Source organism: Bombus huntii, unplaced genomic scaffold, assembly GCF_024542735.1.
Source record: "Bombus huntii isolate Logan2020A unplaced genomic scaffold, iyBomHunt1.1 ctg00000068.1, whole genome shotgun sequence".
Lineage (NCBI taxonomy): Eukaryota > Metazoa > Arthropoda > Insecta > Hymenoptera > Apidae > Bombus > Bombus huntii.
The window spans coordinates 418,124-440,733 of NW_026099327.1; the positions used below are offsets into that span (position 1 = coordinate 418,124).

The 22,610-nt window shown below is 48.8% G+C and overlaps 2 protein-coding genes across 2 annotated transcripts; both read left to right on the forward strand.

Moving 5' to 3' along the window:
* The first annotated feature begins 15,352 nt into the window (after positions 1 to 15,352).
* Positions 15,353 to 19,765, forward strand: LOC126876267 (uncharacterized). The gene is made up of 2 exons (XM_050639116.1): positions 15,353 to 16,475; positions 17,013 to 19,765. Exons 1-2 carry the CDS (start codon positions 15,353 to 15,355, stop codon positions 19,763 to 19,765), a joined length of 3,876 nt encoding a protein of 1,291 aa, XP_050495073.1.
* Positions 19,766 to 19,852: 87 nt separating this feature from the next.
* Positions 19,853 to 20,887, forward strand: LOC126876268 (uncharacterized). Its single transcript, XM_050639118.1, has one exon. The coding sequence runs from the start codon at positions 19,853 to 19,855 to the stop codon at positions 20,885 to 20,887; it is 1,035 nt and encodes a 344-aa protein (XP_050495075.1).
* Positions 20,888 to 22,610: the final 1,723 nt, after the last annotated feature.

Sequence of the window (22,610 nt, forward strand, 5' to 3'; positions counted from 1 at the left end):
TCTGTGTCATCTCGCCGAATGACATGTAAAAGGCCGTTTAGTCTTTCTGCTGTTCCAGAAGTTGATGAAGTATTCTTGAGGTCGGCGTCACGAAAATGCCCAATTAATTGACCCATCAAGCGACGTACGAATTGCAAATGCGTTATTTTGTTTTTATTCTTTTTCTTCTGGTTTGCGTTATATAATAAGTAAGAATTTATTGTTGATATTTCCAATCCGCAAAAAAGTAATTTTCGCCACCATTTTTGGGACTTTCGTATAAAACGGTATGTAGCTGTTTACTGGTCTGCTTTACACCGCCCATATATTCGTGGCGGGACTCGACGACGGAACTGTTTTCGATGGCTTCGCGATACAAAGCGCCATATCATAAAAGTGTAAGGCCGACATGCTTCCTACATCCTTCCGTCGAATATTTGGAAGAAGACATACGTGGCAACGGTCGCGAACGCGTAACGAACGCGTGCGTAGTGCGGATATCGAGGGGCAAGAAAAGAAATAGTCGTTCGTATTCGAGTTCCTTTCCCGACGTTCCGCGCAGCGAAATTGAAAGGGACGTTCTGAAAAAAGCAGAGTAAACTGGAGTAGCTTTGACCTGTATACCAGGTTCAAAAGGTAATTTAAACGTTTCGGTATAGTTACATGTTTAATTAAGGAACGGTTAACCGGAAAATCTTTGTAATTGAAAAGCATTGAATTCCGAGTAAAGTTGGCGAGCAGATTTCAGCTCGTTGAAGGGTCTTAAACGAGGTCGAAAATTCCACTAACGGCTATCTTGGAACACTCGATGAAAAGGATCCGTGGAGTAATGATTTTCCACAAACTTTATTCGGCGTGTCCCTCGTACACGATGACGTAAAGCGACCAACCATAGTGATCAACTCAAATACGGCGGAAGAAGAGAAAGAAAAAGAAAAGTATCGTGAAGAAAAGGTAATACCATCGTAACCGTCGTAAATCGTTGGCAGTTGTCGCGTGTCGATGGTACGTTGATCGGGTCGGTTGTACGCGGAAGCTCTTTATCGACGGACTCGAAAAAACTTTCACATCCGGCGATCGCTAAGCAATTTAAGTTTAGCGGAAAATCCATTTCTCTGGCGAAGAAAAGAGTGCGAGCTAGCGGCGCGTGGATAATATTAACTAATTTATATCCCGGGATTTAATAACCTGGCGACGTTGGGCCGGAGTACAGAGGCTCTCAATTACAGTCGGAACAGCGTCGTTAATACAAAAGGAGGCTCTTACGGTCGATAGATGGCGGCCCTTATCGTTGGCTCTCTGCCACCAGCAGGTTTCAGCGACGCTGCCTCGATATATCGATACAACCCCCCATTGGGTGAAACGACAGCGGGCTGGCTGCTGGTTTTTCGCTACGGTCGGACCCGCGCTCCCTGTCGCGAAATGCTTTTGCGTCACGATGGTTTCGCGTCGGTTGTTTGCGCGCCGTTTCGTTACATTCCTGTGACTATAACGCTTGGTTACGAGTCGAAAAACGTTTCGTTTCCCGCTGATCTTTGCACGAGTACGAATTTTTCTATTTTTCGACAGTGGATTTTTTTTACAAGTTTCTATACGCGAACATTCGTTGATTTATGCAACGTCGTATACGTATTGTCGTTGCTTGCACGCTGGTTTGCTGAACAGCGCGACGTTTTTTCCATCGCGGGAATCGCACAGACGCGTAAAGCGAAGGCGACCTTGGTATTAGGTATTCTCTTTGAGAAACGTGCAAGCAGAATAGGAGAAAAACAGCACGAGACGCGTTGCAAGGCGCGCGTTGATATACTTGTACGTATAGCCAGAAGCGGAAGGAGTTTTCGCGGAGACTCGAGTTTCCAAGACTGACCGTGGCACTCGTCGCGTCTATTTCGCAGGATCGTTTTATTTTAGAAAAACCGGTCTCGCCGTTCTCTCCAGTCGGCGCCCGTTACTTTTCGTAAACTCTGTTGCCAAATTGCTGGCGAAGAGATGGAAACACGGGCGGCTGGATAGCGCGGTCCACGGGTAAATTTTGTAAGAAAGAAATTTATTAACAGGAGTCGGCCAGATTTCTTCCGCGCACCGATTCTGCGTCGCCAGTGCGAATTTCCGCGAAATTTTTCACGCGTGTGTATAAAAGGACGACACAGGATGAAACCGGGCCGCGTATTTCGCGTAACGTTATTTGCTCGCCGTAGGGTACTTGCAAACAAACGCGTATTTGCCCGTTCATTACATTCGTTTGGCAACAACGTTGCCGTTGCCGTTCTTTCCACCCCCCCCCCCATCATCAGCGCATGGTTTTTCACGTGTTTATCACTGGCGATTTACGTTCCGCGTTGATTAATTTTTCAGCAGAAATTCAGCGACCGTTCCAAGGCAGGCCGCTCGAATATTCGCTGGTTTAGCTCGGGCGGACGCCGAAGATTCGTTTCTGCCGAGCTGCAACGGCAAACAGGTCGTTAAGCCTTTAAGTTCAGGCCTCGAGTGTACAGAGCAAACTCACGGCTGTTCGCTCGCCGCGCGTTCCAATGGCAACGACGATCGACAACGCAGCGATTAGGCATCGCGACAACGCGCGCCGAAACTTGGATCGGCCAGACCAACCACTGCGAAAGAAATTCTCTTTCCGTAGGATTCTCGAGAGGGGTCGGATTTCGATCGCAATCGCTATCCCAAATTGCGCGTCACTGGTTTACAAACGGTTCGAACGTAATAGCAGCTAGCTGTAAAATCGACGACTTGAAATCCGCTGGGGCGTCGAGGGGCATGCCTCGACGTCCCCAAAGGCTAATTAGTTTATTTTCGCACGACGGTGGGGCGATGCCCCGGTTAGCGAAACTCCCTTTCCGAATCGTTGATCAGTGTACGTAATATTATACGACGGGTTATTTACCGAGGTTACGACGCTCGCTCGATCGCAGTAGCTTCGGCGCACGCGAGCATCGCGACGCTCGGGGCTCGGGGCTCGTGGCTCGCGTGCCGCTCAAATTAATCAACAGTCAACCTTTTGATCTTTCTTCTCGCGTCCCGATGCATTCGCCGATATTAAAATCGGAAAATTTCCATTTCCATCCGCTTTCCGCGGCTCCACCAACTTTATTAATGTCTCGTGTTACAAACCGTTCGTCCGATTTGCTCTACCATCGAATCCCTCTTTCATCTATCTCTTCGAATTCGACGCTGAATTTGTATTTTCATGCGGATTACGCGGTCCAGGGAATTTTGGTCGTTCCGGTTTTTACTTATTAATTGGAATTTAGGAATTTCAAAGTTATCGTAGACATCTAGAGACGGGTTGTTCGGAGGTCTCAAAGTTTCCAAAGAGAACGAAATTCGGCCAATCTAACTGCTCGGGTTACGTCGTTTGAATTAAAAAAAAAATCTGCACGTTCGATTTCCAGATAAATAAAATATTTTGAATGCGATTCGCAGCGCGAAATTCGAGCAGCGGCTATTCGATACGACAATTGCACGATATAGAAGGGGTTTCTATCGCGCGCAATGCTTGCGTAAAATCTCGACGATAGGTACGCGGTATTTGTCGACTAACTATAAATATCGAACAGTTCGACTGGCTGCGCGAAGTAGCGAGTTTCCACGCGCGAGCAATAACGTTTACAATATATTTCACGTAACGGCAAATAGCGCTAATTGTACGCCAGCGTTTTGCCACAGCGATCGTGCGATAGTCAGTGGTACGTACGGCTCGTTCGTATTCACATTCGTGAAACTTAAATTCGGATCGCGCGAATGGCGAATCGAAACAGATTGAATGCCAGATTTCGGGGGGGAAAACGATCGATCGGAGGGTATTCTGACTAATTCTCGGACTAATTCTCCGACTGATTCTCGAACGATGCCGCTCGAACGTGGACGAACCGCGTTAATGGACGATCTAATTTGCAGTTATCTGTTAATCGGTTTAAAACGCTCTATATTTAACCGGGCATTCCATTATACTTGGCTGTTTCATTCGCTAATTTATCATTTCATCTCGGCTCAGCCGGCTCATCGTCGTTCCATCAGTCGCGTCGATCGAGCGAGCGGAATTTAAATTACCCGTATAATCCTCGAGCGGTATCGCGGCTCGTTAAAATTACACCGACAGATTTATTTGCCGCGCGTTTGGCGGATGGCATGCCGATCGACCCAGCGCGCTCGCATAATTCCAAATTCGAACATCTTGTCGCGTTTTCCACGTTACGTTGAGTCGTCGAGTACGTTACGTCGTGAAATTTGAAATGCGTGGAACGCGCGTATCGCGCGTCCACGTAAGATTTGTGTTTGCCAATCGTAGCCGAACTCGACAGCAAACGCGGCGCTTCGGCGAGAGAAGAAGGGAAAAGAGGATAAAAGGAGAAGAGCGGAAAGAAGAAAATGAAAAAGAAGGGGAGCAAAACGGTGGACGGTTGGGAAATAACAGGCGGCAGAAGCGTGGTCGGCGTCGATCGTCGAGGGTAAAGCGCGAACGGGCTGTCATATTCGCAACAAAGGGCGAAAGTCAAAGTGGATCTCGGTGCGGGGCGGCGCAGCTAAGCGTTCGGGTCTGAAAGCACGTTCCAGCCTTTTGATCGCCAGGCTATTTTCTTCCGTGCGGCCTCTTTCATCGTTCCACGATACGGATTTTCAGCTGAATTTACGCCTGACATCAGCGGTTTCCTCGTTGGTTACTAGTTGGAGTCGCCTGATAGACGAGTAGGTGCGAGGGAGCGACCGGCAATTAACTTAGCAGTCGATTCTAGCCAGTTTCGAAGTTTCGTAACCCGGCACGTTGGATCCGGTCAATCTGTTAGATCCGTGGCAGCCGAGCCGTGGGGCAGACAGGAACGAAAGGCACGTCGACGGGGCTCTCCAGTAATTTCACCGATACGTTCGACCGTCGCGCGATTAAAATCCTCTCGGAGCCCGCCATACAGTTTCTGCTAGTGGCACGAGTGGCCAACTTTACGAGGGGATAACGCTACGTGATACGAAATCGCACGGCCGAAGCTTGCCGTATCCATTCCTTTTCTATTCCGCCCGTTCTGCCTTCTGCTCCCGATCTCCCGCTAATTCGCCTTGTTTCATCGGCCGTCTCCAGCGTGGATCGAGGGACATCGGTCCTTAAACTTTTCCCCACGCTGGACAAGGTTTTCTCCTTGATAAGTACCGATTCGTTTCTACTTCGTTCCGATGTTAGCGAAACGGCTCGTTCGTTCCAATAGCAATATTATTGAGCAGTAAAATTCTTCTGCGTGTAAAAGCGGATAAAACAATTTCCCCTAGTATTTGTTTGCAACTAACAGTTTTTAGCATTTCGTTAATAAATATTTCTTGGCAACAGCATCGTATGAAATATATTAGGTTGTCCGAAAAATGTCTTTTTTCGCAAACGTCGTTTTTACAATAAAGCACCTCCGTACAAACGTGAAACCAAGTCTGTGAAATGTCTCGGTGTTTATCTCAATAGAACAAAATGGATCGTACGTAATGCGACAAAACGATATAAAGCAAATAACATTGTGCGTCTATTATTTCCTCATAAACAGAAAGAAACTTTTCGGATATCAATCAAACAACTCGTATAGCGTATCTCTTTGAAGAAAACTTGCAAAGGATCGGTTTAACGTCTTAGGTACGATTGAATTTTGTGCGGGGACGTTCCTTCGTAGGGCAGGGTTTGACGCGAACTACGCGTAAACGATACTGCACCGCAATATGTGGCGGATAATGCTGTTCTCTACGCAAGCACATTGGATAATTAAATGTTAATTTTTCTTAAAGGTACGATACATATACGTGAACTTTAATAATTTACTTTAATTATTAATAATACAATTGAGTGTGATATATTTTAAAGCAGGGCAAAGCACATACACCCACGTCACAATTTTCACATTCAAGCGAGCTAGTGCTTTTCAAATTGTTTTTCGTTTTCTATTTTCTAGCGACATTTTTAGGTTAAAAATTGTAAAATATTGTAAGGATGCGGATCGGAATATTAAAAAGAGCATCTAATAATGATATATTTATTTTAACGGAAAGCAATAATTGATATCTGACACTTGTGTATCAAAAATAGACTATATATTTTGCCTGTATGTATTGATAACACTGTTATAAAATATTGCGAGGACAAGAAAAGCGTGAAAAAAGACAAACGAAAACGTGCGTTTAGCTTAAACGGTGACCGAGTACCTCTCCAAGGTCGGTGCTGCTGATATTTAAAGGGGTCCTCTCTAAGGTCGGTGCAGCTGATATATAAAGGGGGTTCTCTCCAAGGTCGGTGCTGCTGATATTTAAAGGGGTCCTCTCTAAGGTCGGTGCAGCTGATATATAAAGGGGGTCCTCTCCAAGGTCGGTGCTGCTGGTATATAAAGGGGGGTCCGATTCCCGGCGGAGCCAGCACCATCCGACATAGACACGTAAACTAGGCAGATCAGTATAGTCGAACATTAACATTCGAAATTTTTTCCAAATCTAGTATACCATGGAGATTTTACAAAAGACAAACGATCGGTTCCGAGAAGGAGTTCCCGTCCGGGTGGTTCGAGTCGAGTCACTTACCACCATGTGGGTTCGTTTGGCTGGATGGCCGAAGATAACCCAAACACTCAATTTGAAGATGATGGAACATCCCGTGGAGTACTTGCCGAAGGCGAAAAGTTTAAGAACAGGCATGCTAGTCGCCGTGCTAGTAGATTTTAAGGAATCTAGCGCTTGGGAAAGAGCCATCCTTTTACAAAGGACCATGACTGGCTACATCGTCTTTCTAATCGATTGGGGGTTAGAGAGCGAGCAATGTCTCGATTCAATACGGCTGCTGCCCCGTAATTTGGCAAAAATGGCACCGTGGGCTAGAAAAATCGTTCTGCCAGGTGTACGAGAACAACCGATCCAAGGGAAGAGACATCGAGTGGCCCAATTCACCATGTTGAGACGGACAGGGAGCCTAGTCAACATCGATCCTTCTCCAGGAGAAGCAATAACTGCAAGGTTGCTGCTGGACCGAGAGCCGGGAGAATCCGCAAGAGATATGGCAGCATACTGGCTGGAGTTGGGATACCTCGATCCCGAATAATCGCTACTATTGCCAGACACTTTTTTTCTAAGTATAATAATTCTTGTATGTATGGTTTTGTATGTATGGTTGTATGTACAGTTTTATGTGGATATTTGTATTTTTTTTATATATATTACTACTGAATTGTATATTCTTAGTCAAGTTTGGTTTTGTATGTCTGGTTTTGTATGTATGGTTTCGTATGTATGATTGTATGTACAGTTTTATGTGGATATTTGTATTTTTCTATATATATTAGTACTGAATTGTATATTCTTAGTCAAGACTGTAGGTGAATAAAAACTAATGAAAGCTTAAAAACTTGTTAACTCTCTCTTATCCTTCCTCCTCATTCACACAAGTCCTACAATACTAAATTTAATGTTCAGCTGTACGAATTGCAAGGTACATAATAAAAAAAATAGAATAAAAAGTAAAATAAAATAAAAAAAGGAATAAAAGAAATAAAATAAAATAAAATTAAAAAAAGTTAAATTTAAGATATCTTTTAAACTAATCATTTTGCAAATCAAGTACTTGTATACTCCTCCGTAGAGAATCAAAAACTACGGACCGGATCGTCCATCCAGAAAACGAGAAACCCGAGGAAAAGGAATTGCCCGTGTTGGTGTTAGGTCGCGTCCTCGTCGCTTCGCTTATCGTTGGACACACGCTGATCGAACAACGACGCCTTTTCACGGATCCCTCGTGTTTTTCCTCCCTTTCGGTTTCGTGACCCACGGAGAAAGACGCCGAGCAACGCGAATCTCGATGCGTGGCATAACGTTGTTTCGTCGGCCCGGCCTTTGACGCTGGTCGCGGAAGCGAATCGATACCTCGTCGATCGACGCGTGGTGGCGATACGCGTTGCTCTCGTCCCCCTGAGACGCGGAATTAAGAACGACGATCGAAGAACGACGGAGTATCGACGGACGAGGCGGCGGATGAATTCGTTGGATATCGTGGAGCCGGCGATTATCGCTGCCCGATTAATAACTGCGACCCTCTTCTCCGGATTTCGTAGGTTACGACGTTTAGTCGCGATATTAACGTACCTCCAAAGATTACAGGCGTAAGCCTGCTTCGATCGCTTTATCGCGAATCTTCTTACGATCTCCATCGACCGCACCCCTGCGATATTTAATCGCACGGGGGACGAGGATCGTACGAGTGCTCCTCTTTCCCTTACTTCATGACCGATCTCCCTTGAGCGATACTCGACGTCGTTGGAGTCAAGTACCTTCGGCTTTGTATCAAAGTCGGCCTTCGCGTCGGTCCGTGTCGCGGCATTTTCCATTCTGAAGGGATTCTTCGTTTCACATCGTCACGTCCTACGAAGCGTTATATGGTCGTAAGAACGACGAAACCAAGATCCAACCTTTTTATACTTATTCGTATCTAGATCTCGAGTCGGTTATTAATCGTCCGGCGGCACACAGCGCTGTTATCTCCGAATCGAGAGAGCAACGTCGAAAGAAACGGCGCAGCCGGCCGTTCTCACTTTACTCGCTCGCTCCAAGAATCCCGTGGCTCTCTTTTTCGTCCGCGGTCACCCTTTGTCCGTGAATTGGCATTAAGCCGCACCCCGATCTGTGCGCAGATCGTTTTCCACTGCGAACACTGTAAAGGGCAATTGTACGTCGAGTCGTACGCGGAAGCCTTTATCCCGCGGGTTACATTATCGCAGCCCGTGGTTTCCGTATACTCGCCCTATAGCGAGCCGCGTTAATTCCAATTTATTCGCCCTTTCGAAACGTTGCTCGAAACTTGATCCGTCTTACGTTCGCCAGTCCGTATCCTCGATACGAGAGATCGATCGACGTATTCCACGTATTCGTCTCTTTTAAGCCGCCAAAGTAGCCCCGCCAAAGTAGCGCCAAAGCCCCGATCCCTTATCATTTAATGTATATCCTATGTTTTATCGTTCTTGCATTGTTTTGTTCCTCGACGTTGCACTAATCGGAGCAGGTGCAAAGTGTTGGATAATCGATTCGAGACAATGGGATCTCGAGCGACAGGCGTCGTAAACCCAAGGACAACCATGCCCGGACAGTGTTACGGTTACGAGCGCGAAGTCTTTTAATCGTCTTTCGCTCGTAATATGGGATCGTACGCGCGTATTACGCCGATCCCGACACCGATCTCGATCGATCGCGAGATCGCCAAATTAACGCTTAAAGCGACCTTCCAATCGCTACGTTCGGATCGCGTCGTCGGCGCAGATACCGCAGTCGAGGTTGACTCCTCCTCCTTCGCTCGGCTCGTCGTTTCTTGCTGGATCGCGAGAGAAAAGGGCTGATATCCTCTGAAACGCGCGACGCGAAATCGAGTTGGACCTCGTCGCGTTCTACGTATATCGACGATCCGTCAGAGAAGAACATCGGGAATCCTCGATCGCACTCTCTCGAGCCGTCAAGCCACTCACACCCGCTTTTCGCTCGACGCGCTACCCAGAGAAAAAAACGAAAATAGAGGTAACCGATCGAGCGCGTTTGCGCTTACGCCAACGAGGAGAACGAACGAATAAATTAACGTTTCGAAGACAACTGGACGAAGACAATGGAACGAAGAGAGTCATCGGGATGTTTGAAACGCTGCGAGGATCTCTGAACTATTTCGCTTCTAACGAGTGAAAGGAAAGGAGAAGAAGCTTGCGCGCTAAATAGACGAGAGAAACAATTGGAACTTTCACGCTAAATAGGAAACGATTTTGCCTAGAATCGCAAACGAACATCGTTTCGATCCTTTAACGGGGGTTGTATCGATCGCGCGACCTGACACCTGCGATTTCAATGGCGAGAAACGAGAAGAGTTGGCGCAACTGCTCCACGAAATTTTCATAATTCTCGTTTCCAGCGTCTAGATACGCGCGACGGTGCACAACGAAGCGTGCAGGAAGAGAGCCGACAGACGGAATCGCGCCCCCCTTCCGTTTCGAAATACAGCGGGGGCGGTAGAAACGTAACAGCGAGGCAGAAACTGTCGACGAACTCGCGAAAGATCGCATCTGAGTTTTTCGACGAGCGACGCCTCTCTCTCTCTCTTTCTTTCTCTTCGCTTGGATTTTACGATGCGCCCGCGCCCGCTTCTCTCTGTCTATCGAGAGAAGCGAGGGCAGAGAGACCGCGCTAAGTCACCTGTAATTTCCGGCCGAGAAGTAGCGGGTGGCGCCGTCCATCTTCCGCGAACGGCTTCTTAAGTCTTCTTGACCGTGGCGAGACTTTTCGGACCGCTGGTTGCTTATTTACGATGACGATCGAACTCGTTAACGCTCCGAGCACACCGTACACGCCACTCGAATTCCAAATGGCCGCTCTCCGCGGAGCAAGTTAAGCTTCATCGAGCCCGATTGAACTTTGTAGTCGCTCGTGCTCGTCTTTCGTAGCCTGTCTCTCGCATTGGGTAAATACCGCCCTTGCGATCTCTTTCCTTCTCCCGTGTACGCGGCTACGCGATAAATTTGATATTTCGTAGTAGAGCAGCGCCGATCGCGAACAGTAGCGAAGCTTTATCGCTTGCGAATGAACATCGTCGAATATTTCGGCGTAATACGGTGGCAAGATTTTTCGGCTTATGCGTTCGTAGCGGCGCTAATATTCGACGGAAGAAGGAGATGAGACGGATCTAGCACTTGCCAGCTTATTCGACCAATTCGAATCGTATCCGACAAAGGAGATGACCATCGCAATCGACTCCCCGAAAGATACGCAGATGGGAGAAGGCCGAACCCAGTTCTTTACGTTCTTTCGTCTTTAAACGAAAGTTGTCTGAAAGTGATTAGGTTTCTCGTCGTTTAAAGATTCGAGACCCCTCGCTAGAAAAACGAATTGAACGCGAATGACACCGTTCGAAAGATTCGTCTTTACGAGGCAAGAAACGCCTGGCGTCGGTTTACAAAGATATCGAACTGGGTCAATTATCGTCGGTGTGTCCAGAGGAGCGAAGGTATTTACCGGGCGAGCTGGGTCGATCGCTCGGTTCAATAAAATTGTCGTTAAGGGAGAGATAGCAAGGTGTAGGCGAGTCGGTGACGTGGCACATAGCCAGTCGGTGTGTTACTACGAAATTACGAAGCAATTTCGCAGGAAATATATTGGGAAATGATTTCGACGCCGACATCGAAAGTATCTATTACACGACTAACGTTACCGTTACACGAGACCAAGCTTGTACGGATTATAACGAAGAGGTTGATGTCGCGTTGAGCCTGTATCGTCGGACACCTGCCACGAGCAGATTGACGTAAGCAGGCCAACGTCGATTATAGGAGATTTTATTATCGGCGGTCACACAGATTTTCCTACGAATCGTCGGTCTCGTATTTGCAATTTCGTAGGTATCCTGCCGAGGAGGACAGCCAATTTAAGGACAAGCATATTGGCTTCGAATCGAGGCGAGAATTCGTTCGGCCCGAATTTGCTTCGAATTTGCTTCGAATTTGCTTCGAATTCGCTTCGACGATGATTTTCTATCAAATTATTCGTGTCGTTCGTATTCGAGTTCCTATCCCGACGTTCCGCGCAGCGAAATTGAAAGGGACGTTCTGAAAAAAGCAGAGTAAACTGGAGTAGCTTTGACCTGTATACGAGGTTCAAAAGGTAATTTAAACGTTTCGGTATAGTTACATGTTTAATTAAGGAACGGCTAACCGGAAAATCTTTGTAATTGAAAAGCATTGAATTCCGAGTAAAGTTGGCGAGCAGATTTCAGCTCGTTGAAGGGTCTTAAACGAGGTCGAAAATTCCACTAACGGCTATCTTGGAACACTCGATGAAAAGGATCCGTGGAGTAATGATTTTCCACAAACTTTATTCGGCGTGTCCCTCGTACACGATGACGTAAAGCGACCAACCATAGTGATCAACTCAAATACGGCGGAAGAAGAGAAAGAAAAAGAAAAGTATCGTGAAGAAAAGGTAATACCATCGTAACCGTCGTAAATCGTTGGCAGTTGTCGCGTGTCGATGGTACGTTGATCGGGTCGGTTGTACGCGAAAGCTCTTTATCGACGAACTCGATAAAACTTTCACATCCGGCGATCGCTAAGCAATTTAAGTTTAGCGGAAAATCCATTTCTCTGGCGAAGAAAAGAGTGCGAGCTAGCGGCGCGTGGATAATATTAACTAATTTATATCCCGGGATTTAATAACCTGGCGACGTTGGGCCGGAGTACAGAGGCTCTCAATTACAGTCGGAACAGCGTCGTTAATACAAAAGGAGGCTCTTACGGTCGATAGATGGCGGCCCTTATCGTTGGCTCTCTGCCATCAGCAGGTTTCAGCGACGCTGCCTCGACATATCGATACAATCCCCCATTGGGTGAAACGACAGCGGGCTGGCTGCTGGTTTTTCGCTACGGTCGGACCCGCGCTCCCTGTCGCGAAATGCTTTTGCGTCACGATGGTATCGCGTCGGTTGTTTGCGCGCCGTTTCGTTACATTGATATGACTATAATGCTTGGTTACGAGTCGAAAATCGTTTCGTTTCCCGCTGATCTTTGCACGAGTACGAATTTTTCTATTTTTCGACAGTGGATTTTTTTTACAAGTTTCTATACGCGAACATTCGTTGATTTATGCAACGTCGTATACGTATTGTCGTTGCTTGCACGCTGGTTTGCTGAACAGCGTGACGTTTTTTCCATCGCTGGAATCGCACAGACGCGTAAAGCGAAGGCCACCTTGGTATTAGGTATTCTCTTTGAGAAACGTGCAAGCAGAATAGGAGAAAAACGGCACGAGACGCGTTGCAAGGCGCGCGTTGATATACTTGTACGTATAGCCAGAAGCGGAAGGAGTTTTCGCGGAGACTCGAGTTTCCAAGACTGACCGTGGCACTCGTCGCGTCTATTTCGCAGGATCGTTTTATTTTAGAAAAACCGGTCTCGCCGTTCTCTCCAGTCGGCGCCCGTAACTTTTCGCAAACTCTGTTGCCAAATTCCTGGCGAAGAGATGGAAACACGGGCGGCAGGATAGCGCGGTCCACGGGTAAATTTTGTAAGAAATAAATTTATTAACAGGAGTCGGCCAGATTTCTTCCGCGCAACGATTCTGCGTCGCCAGTGCGAATTTCCGCGAAATTTTTCACGCGTGTGTATAAAAGGACGACACAGGATGAAACCGGGCCGCGTGTTTCGCGTAACGTTATTTGCTCGCCGTAGGGTACTTGCAAACAAACGCGTATTTGCCCGTTCATTACATTCGTTTGGCAACAACGTTGCCGTTGCCGTTCTTCCCCCCCCCCCCCCATCATCAGCGCATGGTTTTTCACGTGTTTATCACTGGCGATCTACGTTCCGCGTTGATTAATTTTTCAGCAGAAATTCAGCGACCGTTCCGAGGCAGGCCGCTCGAATATTCGCTGGTTTAGCTCGGGCGAACGCCGAAGATTCGTTTCTGCCGAGCTGCAACGGCAAACAGGTCGTTAAGCCTTTAAGTTCAGGCCTTGAGTGTACAGAGCAAACTCACGGCTGTTCGCTCGCCGCGCGTTCCAATGGCAACGACGATCGGCAACGCAGCGATTGGGCATCGCGACAACGCGCGCCGAAACTTGGATCGGCCAGACCAACCACTGCGAAAGAAATTCTCTTTCCGTAGGATTCTCGAGAGGGGTCGGATTTCGATCGCAATCGCTATCCGAAATTGCGCGTCACTGGTTTACAAACGGTTCGAACGTAACAGCAGCTAGCTGTAAAATCGACGACTTGAAATCCGCTGGGGCGTCGAGGGGCATGCCTCGACGTCCCCAAAGGCTAATTAGTTTATTTTCGCACGACGGCGGGGCGATGCCCCGGTTAGCGAAACTCCCTTTCCGAATCGTTGATCAGTGTACGTAATATTATACGACGGGTTGTTTACCGAGGTTACGACGCTCGCTCGATCGCAGTAGCTTCGGCGCACGCGAGCATCGCGACGCTCGGGGCTCGGGGCTCGTGGCTCGCGTGCCGCTCAAATTAATCAACAGTCAACCTTTTGATCTTTCTTCTCGCGTCCCGATGCATTCGCCGATATTAAAATCGGAAAATTTCCATTTCCATCCGCTTTCCGCGGCTCCACCAACTTTATTAATGTCTCGTGTTACAAACCGTTCGTCCGATTTGCTCTACCATCGAATCCCTCTTTCATCTATCTCTTCGAATTCGACGCTGAATTTGTATTTTCATGCGGATTACGCGGTCCAGGGAATTTTGGTCGTTCCGGTTTTTACTTATTAATTGGAATTTAGGAATGTTACGACGCCTAAAGCATCTGCTCGCCAGCCCGCGCGACCGGACAACAACCGACCTGCGTAACGGCACTTCGACCCTCAATAAACCTAAGGACCCACCATAACTTTCATTTCCCTGCATTGTTTCGCCATATGTCTTCAATCCGATTGTCTTGAAGAATTGCAAGCCAAAATATGCTCGAAACACAGTCGGTTTTAGAGGTGTCCTTGGGTTTATTAGTCGCCTTTAAAACGCGGAGAAAGCGGGTATGCACCCATTAGGAAAACCCGAATAGCCCTGTAATAAAACAGGCTAGGTTTTCTCATACACACAGTCATTTACGCACCACGATGGTAGAAGACTCCCTACTCATCCCTTCGAGCAGTAGTGCAGCATGACCAATCGACACCGCGGTTCGTTACCCTCACTTTTCCTAACGAAAGTGGGACCAACGAATCCGCGTTCTTTATGCACAGGGGCACACCCACACCGAACTTTCTTCCGTATTAAACAAAAGAGCGACAAACGGTCTACCAGCTAACGCCTAACGCGACAGTCTCCCAACTAACGCCTAACGCGACGGTCTCCCAACTAACGCCTAACGCGACGGTCTACCAACTAACGCCTAACGCGGCAGTCTGCACATAGCGCGAGAGTCGCATTCTTCACGCAAATCTTTTGTAACTAAGTGCTTGGAAATATATACTTTATAATACTGTGAATCCCAGTGTTATACCAACTCAATCACCCCTCATTATCTCAAAGGAAATCAGGGGATCGATCAATTCGTGGTGTCGATTGTTATAATCGTAACGGGGATTTACGACCCCCGTTGACGACTCTCCTCGCGAGTACGTCTCCCCGCGATTGGTCGAATTTACATGGTCCTTCGAGCCGGATCTCGTGCCACCAAAAAGTGCACTGACCAGTGACTATACAGTGTCGCGTGAGATCCAAGTTCCAACCACTTAGTCAACTGAGCAAGGGAACCGCCATCGGAGAGAAGCACCTCCGTCGCGCAGCATCTACACGAGCCCACGCCGCATCGTAACGATTAGCAACAGAATCCCAGATCAACGTCCATTTGATCAAGGTAAGGGCGTTCATTATCAAAATCAAACATGGCCCAAGCTGAATCAATCAGCACGTTACGGCGGAGACGAGGCGTCCTAGCCCGTCGACTTGCAACCATAAGGCGCGAACTCGATGAGTACGAAGCGTCTGGGAAGGCAAACAGAATCTTCCTAGCATCTTGCCGCAGCTCGTTCGATGAGCTTTGGAGGAGGATACTCGAGGTTCAAGAAGAGTTAGGTGTGGTAGATGAGGGGGAAGATGCGCGGGTAGATTCGTTATCGCAAGAGCATCGGGAGCTTGACATGCGGTTCCGAGAGCTCTTTGAGCAAATATCAGCAACAACCCCGTCGACTACAACAAGAGGTGAGACGTGCCGGAAACCAGAGCCGACCACCGTTCCAGAGGTCCGCGTGCCCCAATTCGACGGTGCCCTCGAGAATTGGACCTATTTCTACGACACGTTCACATCCATAGTGGACCTTAACGAAGGTTTGACGAATGTCCAAAAGTTCCAGCATCTACGCTCATCTATAACTGGACGGGCCGCACAGAGTATCCAGTCATTAGAACTCACAGAGGCCAACTATTCCATCGCGCTTGATACACTGAAGGACAAGTTCAATTGCCCCCTCCAAATCTGCATGCGCCATTGGAATCTGATGCGTAATTATCCGGAAATCAAAAGGGAAACTCCAGAGGCCCTAGAGGATTTGTTGGAAACCATCAGCGTAAATCTAAAGGCGCTCGAACATCTAAAGGAGCCCGTCACTTCAAACATAGCGATGATCGAATTGATCGCGTCGAAGTTGCCCGCGTCCAGCCTGCGTAAATGGCAACGCACACTGCCCCGCCAAAAGGTGCCATCCTATCAGCATCTGATAGACTTTCTCAAAACACGGGCGAACGGGACTCAATTCCTCTCTAAAGAGAAGGAATCAAAAGGGTCAACACACAAACACCGCAGTCAGCGAACAACCATACCGCATGGGCGAACCCTTGCTACAACCAGCAGAACGGTGGTGTGTCCGACCTGCAACGGACATCACGAGATCAGACACTGCAAAATATTCAAGGCCAAATCAGCGACCAAACGTTTTCAAATCGTGAAGAAGGCATCGTTGTGCATAAATTGCCTAGGCACAGGACATTCGCCGACACAGTGTACATCGGGTTCGTGTCGTATCTGCGGTCACCGACACCATACGTATCTACACCGCGAAAAAACCCAGGTAGATTCATGGTCGTCGAGCGGTCGATCTTCGAGCGGTCGATCGTCGAGCGGTCGATCGTCGAGCGGTCGGTCGGCAAGCGGTTGGTCGCCGAGCAGTCGGTCGTCGGACAGTCGCGCATCGAGCGGTCGGTCGTCGGGCAGTCGCGCACCGAGCGGTCGATCGTCGGGCAGTCGTTCATCACACAAGCGAGCCTCCACCGAACAATCCCCATCGGGATCATCGAAGTCGCGGTCGTCCCACAAATCGAGGCGAACATCCGATACTTCACGGAAGCATACATCTTCGGTTCCAAGAGGTACGAAAGAGCATTCCTCGTACGAGTCACGCTCAGCCCGGATCCGGAACACCACCCCAACCTCTTCATCCAAGTCCCAACCGGGGCAAAACTGACTGTCCGAGACTACGACAGCAAGGGGGATCGGACTAACAAACACATCTCCCCACACCCCTCTGCATCATGATCTGTTGGCCACAGCACAGATCAAGGTTTTGAACAAACAGGCACAACCAATCCGAGCCCGAGCCTTACTCGACACTGGGTCGAGCATGAACTTCATGACCGACAGGCTCGCGAACTCCCTCGGTATAAGGCAAAGGAGATGTGCGATCCAGATCGGAGCCCTCGACAATTTGAGCACCACGGCAAAACGTTACACCACGGCCACCATCACGTCGACGGACGGCGAGTACAAGAAGACATTGAGATTTCTTGTTATCCCGGCCATATCGATCCTCGTACCAAGCGAGCCCATCGATCCCTCGAGTCTGGGATTACCCAGAAATATTCATCTAGCCGATCCACAATTCCATTGCCCAGCCCCGATCGATGTTTTACTTAGTACCGGATCAACATTCGCGTCGCTGTGCATCGGGCAGGTCAATCTGGCACAACCAGGCGAACCTGAACTACGTCTACAAAAAACACGCTTCGGCTGGGTAATCGGGGGGAGTCCCACGTCCCAAACCGCGATAAATACGTTCCACGCAACCACAACGGCTCTGCAAGAGGACCTCGCACGGTTTCGGGAGATCGACGAGGGACAGGCCACTACTCATCTTTCGGAATCGGAACGACTATGTGAAGAACATTTCCGAAACCATGTCCGACGAACCAAGGAAGGCAGATACATCGTTGCATTACCGTTCAACGAAAAGCTTTCCTCACTAGGGTCATCGAAGGCCACTGCAATGAGCAGGCTCGCCTCTCTTCATCGCCGATTCCAACGCGACAAACAATATGAAACCGCGTATAGTGCTGTGATTCAAGAATATTTAGACTTGGGTCACATGACAAAGATCAACACGGATCACGCCACCGACCACGGATATTATTTACCACATCACGGCGTGACCAAGGAATCGAGCGACACCACCAAGCTACGGGTTGTGTTCGACGGCTCAGCTTCAAGTACCACGGGAGTGTCTCTAAACGACGCCCTTCATACGGGTCCGAAATTACAAGAAGACCTGAGGAACATCCTATTGAGATTCCGGTCATTTCAATATGTCCTTACCGGCGACATCGAGAAGATGTACCGCCAATTCCTCCTACGTCCAGAAGATCGTCCCTACCAAAAGATTCTGTGGCGTGCCGACAACGGAGAGATCGAAACTTACCGACTCAACACCGTAACGTTCGGTCTATCCGCAGCCCCGTATCTGGCCATCCGATGTCTCAAACAGTTGGCAGAGGACGAGGGACCTCGATTTCCGAGAGCAGCGCAGATCCTACGGCGAGACTTCTATGTCGACGATGCGTTGACCGGAGCCGATACGAAGGACGAAGCCCTATCAATCAGGAATGATCTCACGAGATTACTTAAGCTAGCCGGTCTAAATATCCGCAAATGGGCCTCAAACGATCGGGATCTGCTGAGAGGGCTACCTGAGGAAGACACCAAGCAGAAATTACATCTCGGTGAGTCATCCACGTTAAAAACACTCGGCGTCTTTTGGGATTCAGCCGACGATACCATACTATATTCGGTCAAGACGAACAGTGACACTTCCCGAATCACAAAGCGATCAATCAGCTCAGTCATCGCACAAATATATGATCCACTAGGATTGCTCGCGCCGGTAATCGTTCGAGCAAAAATGATTTTGCAACAAGTCTGGACATTGAAGGTAGATTGGGACGAATCCCTTCCGTCAGACGTACACACAGCATGGATCAAATACCACACCCAATTGCCGTTGTTAAATGCGGTAAGGTTCCCTCGGAAGACCATCCTAGAATCCGCAACGAAAATTGAGCTCCACGGATTCTGTGACGCTAGCGAAAGGGCATATGGGGCGTGCGTCTACGTGCGGACGACTGACCGAAAGAACAATATTTGGACTCGACTCCTCACGGCGCGGTCGAAGGTAGCGCCGCTCAAATCGCTCTCCATACCACGTCTCGAATTAAGTGGGGCACTTATTTTGACGTCCTTGATTTCGTCAATACAACAGGCCCTGACGACCAAGATATCGCGGATAGTCTACTGGACTGACTCCACCATCGTACTCCATTGGATCAGGTCTTCGCCGCACACCTTGAAAACATTTGTGGCGAATCGAGTCGCTGAGATACAGACCAAGACCAATATCTCCGACTGGCGTCATGTGCCTACCGACGATAATCCAGCGGATCTCATCTCCCGAGGCCAGACGCCCAAGGAATTCCTATGTCCGTCCATTTGGAAAAACGGGCCAAGGTGGCTCCTGCAAAGCGAAAGCTATTGGCCGGTTTGGAGCCCGATACCGGTAGTCGACCTCCCGGAGCAAAAGAAGACGATCTGTCTGAGGACGAGTGTTAACGACAACACTCTCCTCCATCGCTACTCGTCTTGGCCAAGACTAATAAGAATCGTCGCCCGGTGTCTTCGATGGAGACATAAGCAACACCGAACTGCCCATCTCACCACAGACGAACTGACCGCAGCGCACAACAGGCTAATAAAAATCTTACAATCCCAGCATTTCGCGCCTGAAATTCGGATCCTCCAAAAAAATCGAAGCGAGGACGTTGGAGGGAAACTACAGCCATTAAACCCCTTCCTCGACGAAGATGGGCTACTCCGAGTAGGAGGGCGACTAACCAACTCCGCCATACCCTTCAGCCAAAAACACCCGATCATCCTACCGAAATCCCCGGTGACAGAGCTAATTATAGAACAAGAGCACCGGAACAATCATCACACAGGGACCCAAGCTACCCTATACGCGATGAGACTGCGCTATTGACCGATCGACGGCCGTAGCCAGGTATGGCGCACTCTCAGAAGGTGCGTCCGCTGCTGCAGAGCCAACCCTCCACCAGTGGAATACTTGATGGGTGATTTGCCAGAGGCGCGTATTACCGAATCGCGGCCGTTCAGGAACGTCGGAATCGACTACTGCGGCCCATTCTACATCAAGGAGAGGAGGGACCGCAACCGACGTAAAATCAAGACGTACGCCGCCATATTCGTTTGTCTGGCGACAAAGGCGGTCCACATAGAGTTAGTCAGCGACCTAACCACCGACGCCTTCTTGGCCGCGCTACGCCGTTTCATCTCGCGGCGAGGATACTGCGCAACGATCCTCACCGACAACGGCACCAATTTCGTCGGGGCTAATCGGGAGCTGCAAGAACTCCGGACCCTATTGCAGTCCGACGACCACCAGGATAGGGTACAGAATTTTCTCGCCGACCGACAAATACAATGGCGTTTTAATCCTCCGAACTCACCACATTTTGGCGGCTTATGGGAAGCCGCAGTTAAATCGTTCAAACGCCATCTCATCCGCGTGGTCGGCACGGAGCTCCTGACCTTTGAACACCTCAACACCCTTGTGATCGAAATTGAGGCCATTCTCAATTCACGCCCACTGACTCCCATCTCATCCGATCCGAAAGATCCCCCTGTCCTCACTCCCGGTCATTTTCTAATCGGTGATACCCTAACCAGTTTACGGGAGCGTGATTTCAGGACAGTTCCATCAGGACGGCTATCCAGTTGGCAGCGCATTCACCAGATTAAGCAGCACTTCTGGAGCCGATGGTATCGAGAATACCTAAACGAGTTAACCCGCCGCAGCAAATGGGACAAGGGCAAACACAACATTCATGAAGGCACCGTAGTAATCCTCAGGGAGGACAACGTGCCCTCTATGCAGTGGCCTTTGGGCCGCGTAATCAAGGTCCATCCAGGAGCCGACGGAATCATCCGGACCGCTACCGTGCAGACGGCAACAAGCATCCTGGACCGCGGCGTCAAAAGACTGGTCCCCTTACCCATCCACCCAGATCCAGACGAGGCCGAACGCCCACACGGAGCGAAGGAGGTCACCAACGACACACCAGACTCCACAGCCAGAATTTGATCGGTGCCCTCTCAACGGGGGGAGGATGTTACGACGCCTAAAACATCTGCTCGCCAGCCCGCGCGACCGGACAACAACCGACCTGCGTAACGGCACTTCGACCCTCAATAAACCTAAGGACCCACCATAACTTTCACTTCCCTGCATTGTTTCGCCATATGTCTTCAATCCGATTGTCTTGAAGAATTGCAAGCCAAAATATGCTCGAAACACAGTCGGTTTTAGAGGTGTCCTTGGGTTTATTAGTCGCCTTTAAAACACGGAGAAAGCGGGTATGCACCCATTAGGAAAACCCGAATAGCCCTGTAATAAAACAGGCTAGGTTTTCTCATACACACAGTCATTTACGCACCACGATGGTAGAAGACCCCCTACTCATCCCTTCGAGCAGTAGTGCAGCATGACCAATCGACACCGCGGTTCGTTACCCTCACTTTTCCTAACGAAAGTGGGACCAACGAATCCGCGTTCTTTAGGCACAGGGGCACACCCACACCGAACTTTCTTCCGTATTAAACAAAAGAGCGACAAACGGTCTACCAGCTAACGCCTAACGCGACAGTCTCCCAACTAACGCCTAACGCGACGGTCTCCCAACTAACGCCTAACGCGACGGTCTACCAACTAACGCCTAACGCGGCAGTCTGCACATAGCGCGAGAGTCGCATTCTTCACGCAAATCTTTTGTAACTAAGTGCTTGGAAATATATACTTTATAATACTGTGAATCCCAGTGTTATACCAACTCAATCACCCCTCATTATCTCAAAGGAAATCAGGGGATCGATCAATTCGTGGTGTCGATTGTTATAATCGTAACGGGGATTTACGACCCCCGTTGACGACTCTCCTCGCGAGTACGTCTCCCCGCGATTGGTCGAATTTACAAGGAATTTCAAAGTTATCGTAGACATCTAGAGACGGGTTGTTCGGAGGTCTCAAAGTTTCCAAAGAGAACGAAATTCGGCCAATCTAACTGCTCGGGTTAGGTCGTTTGAATTAAAAAAAAAATCTGCACGTTCGATTTCCAGAAAAATAAAATTTTTTGAATGCGATTCGCAGCGCGAAATTCGAGCAGCGGCTATTCGATACGACAATTGCACGATATAGAAGGGGTTTCTATCGCGCGCAATGCTTGCGTAGAATCTCGACGATAGGTACGCGGTATTTGTCGACTAACTATAAATATCGAACAGTTCGACTGGCTGCGCGAAGTAGCGAGTTTCCACGCGCGAGCAATAACGTTTACAATATATTTCACGTAACGGCAAATAGCGCTAATTGTACGCCAGCGTTTTGCCACAGCGATCGTGCGATAGTCAGTGGTACGCACGGCTCGTTCGTATTCACATTCGTGAAACTTAAATTCGGATCGCGCGAATGGCGAATCGAAACAGATTGAATGCCAGATTTCGGGGGGGAAAACGATCGATCGGAGGGTATTCTGACTAATTCTCGGACTAATTCTCCGACTGATTCTCGAACGATGCCGCTCGAACGTGGACGAACCGCGTTAATGGACGATCTAATTTGCAGTTATCTGTTAATCGGTTTAAAACGCTCTATATTTAACCGGGCATTCCATTATACTTGGCTGTTTCATTCGCTAATTTATCATTTCATCTCGGCTCAGCCGGCTCATCGTCGTTCCATCAGTCGCGTCGATCGAGCGAGCGGAATTTAAATTACCCGTATAATCCTCGAGCGGTATCGCGGCTCGTTA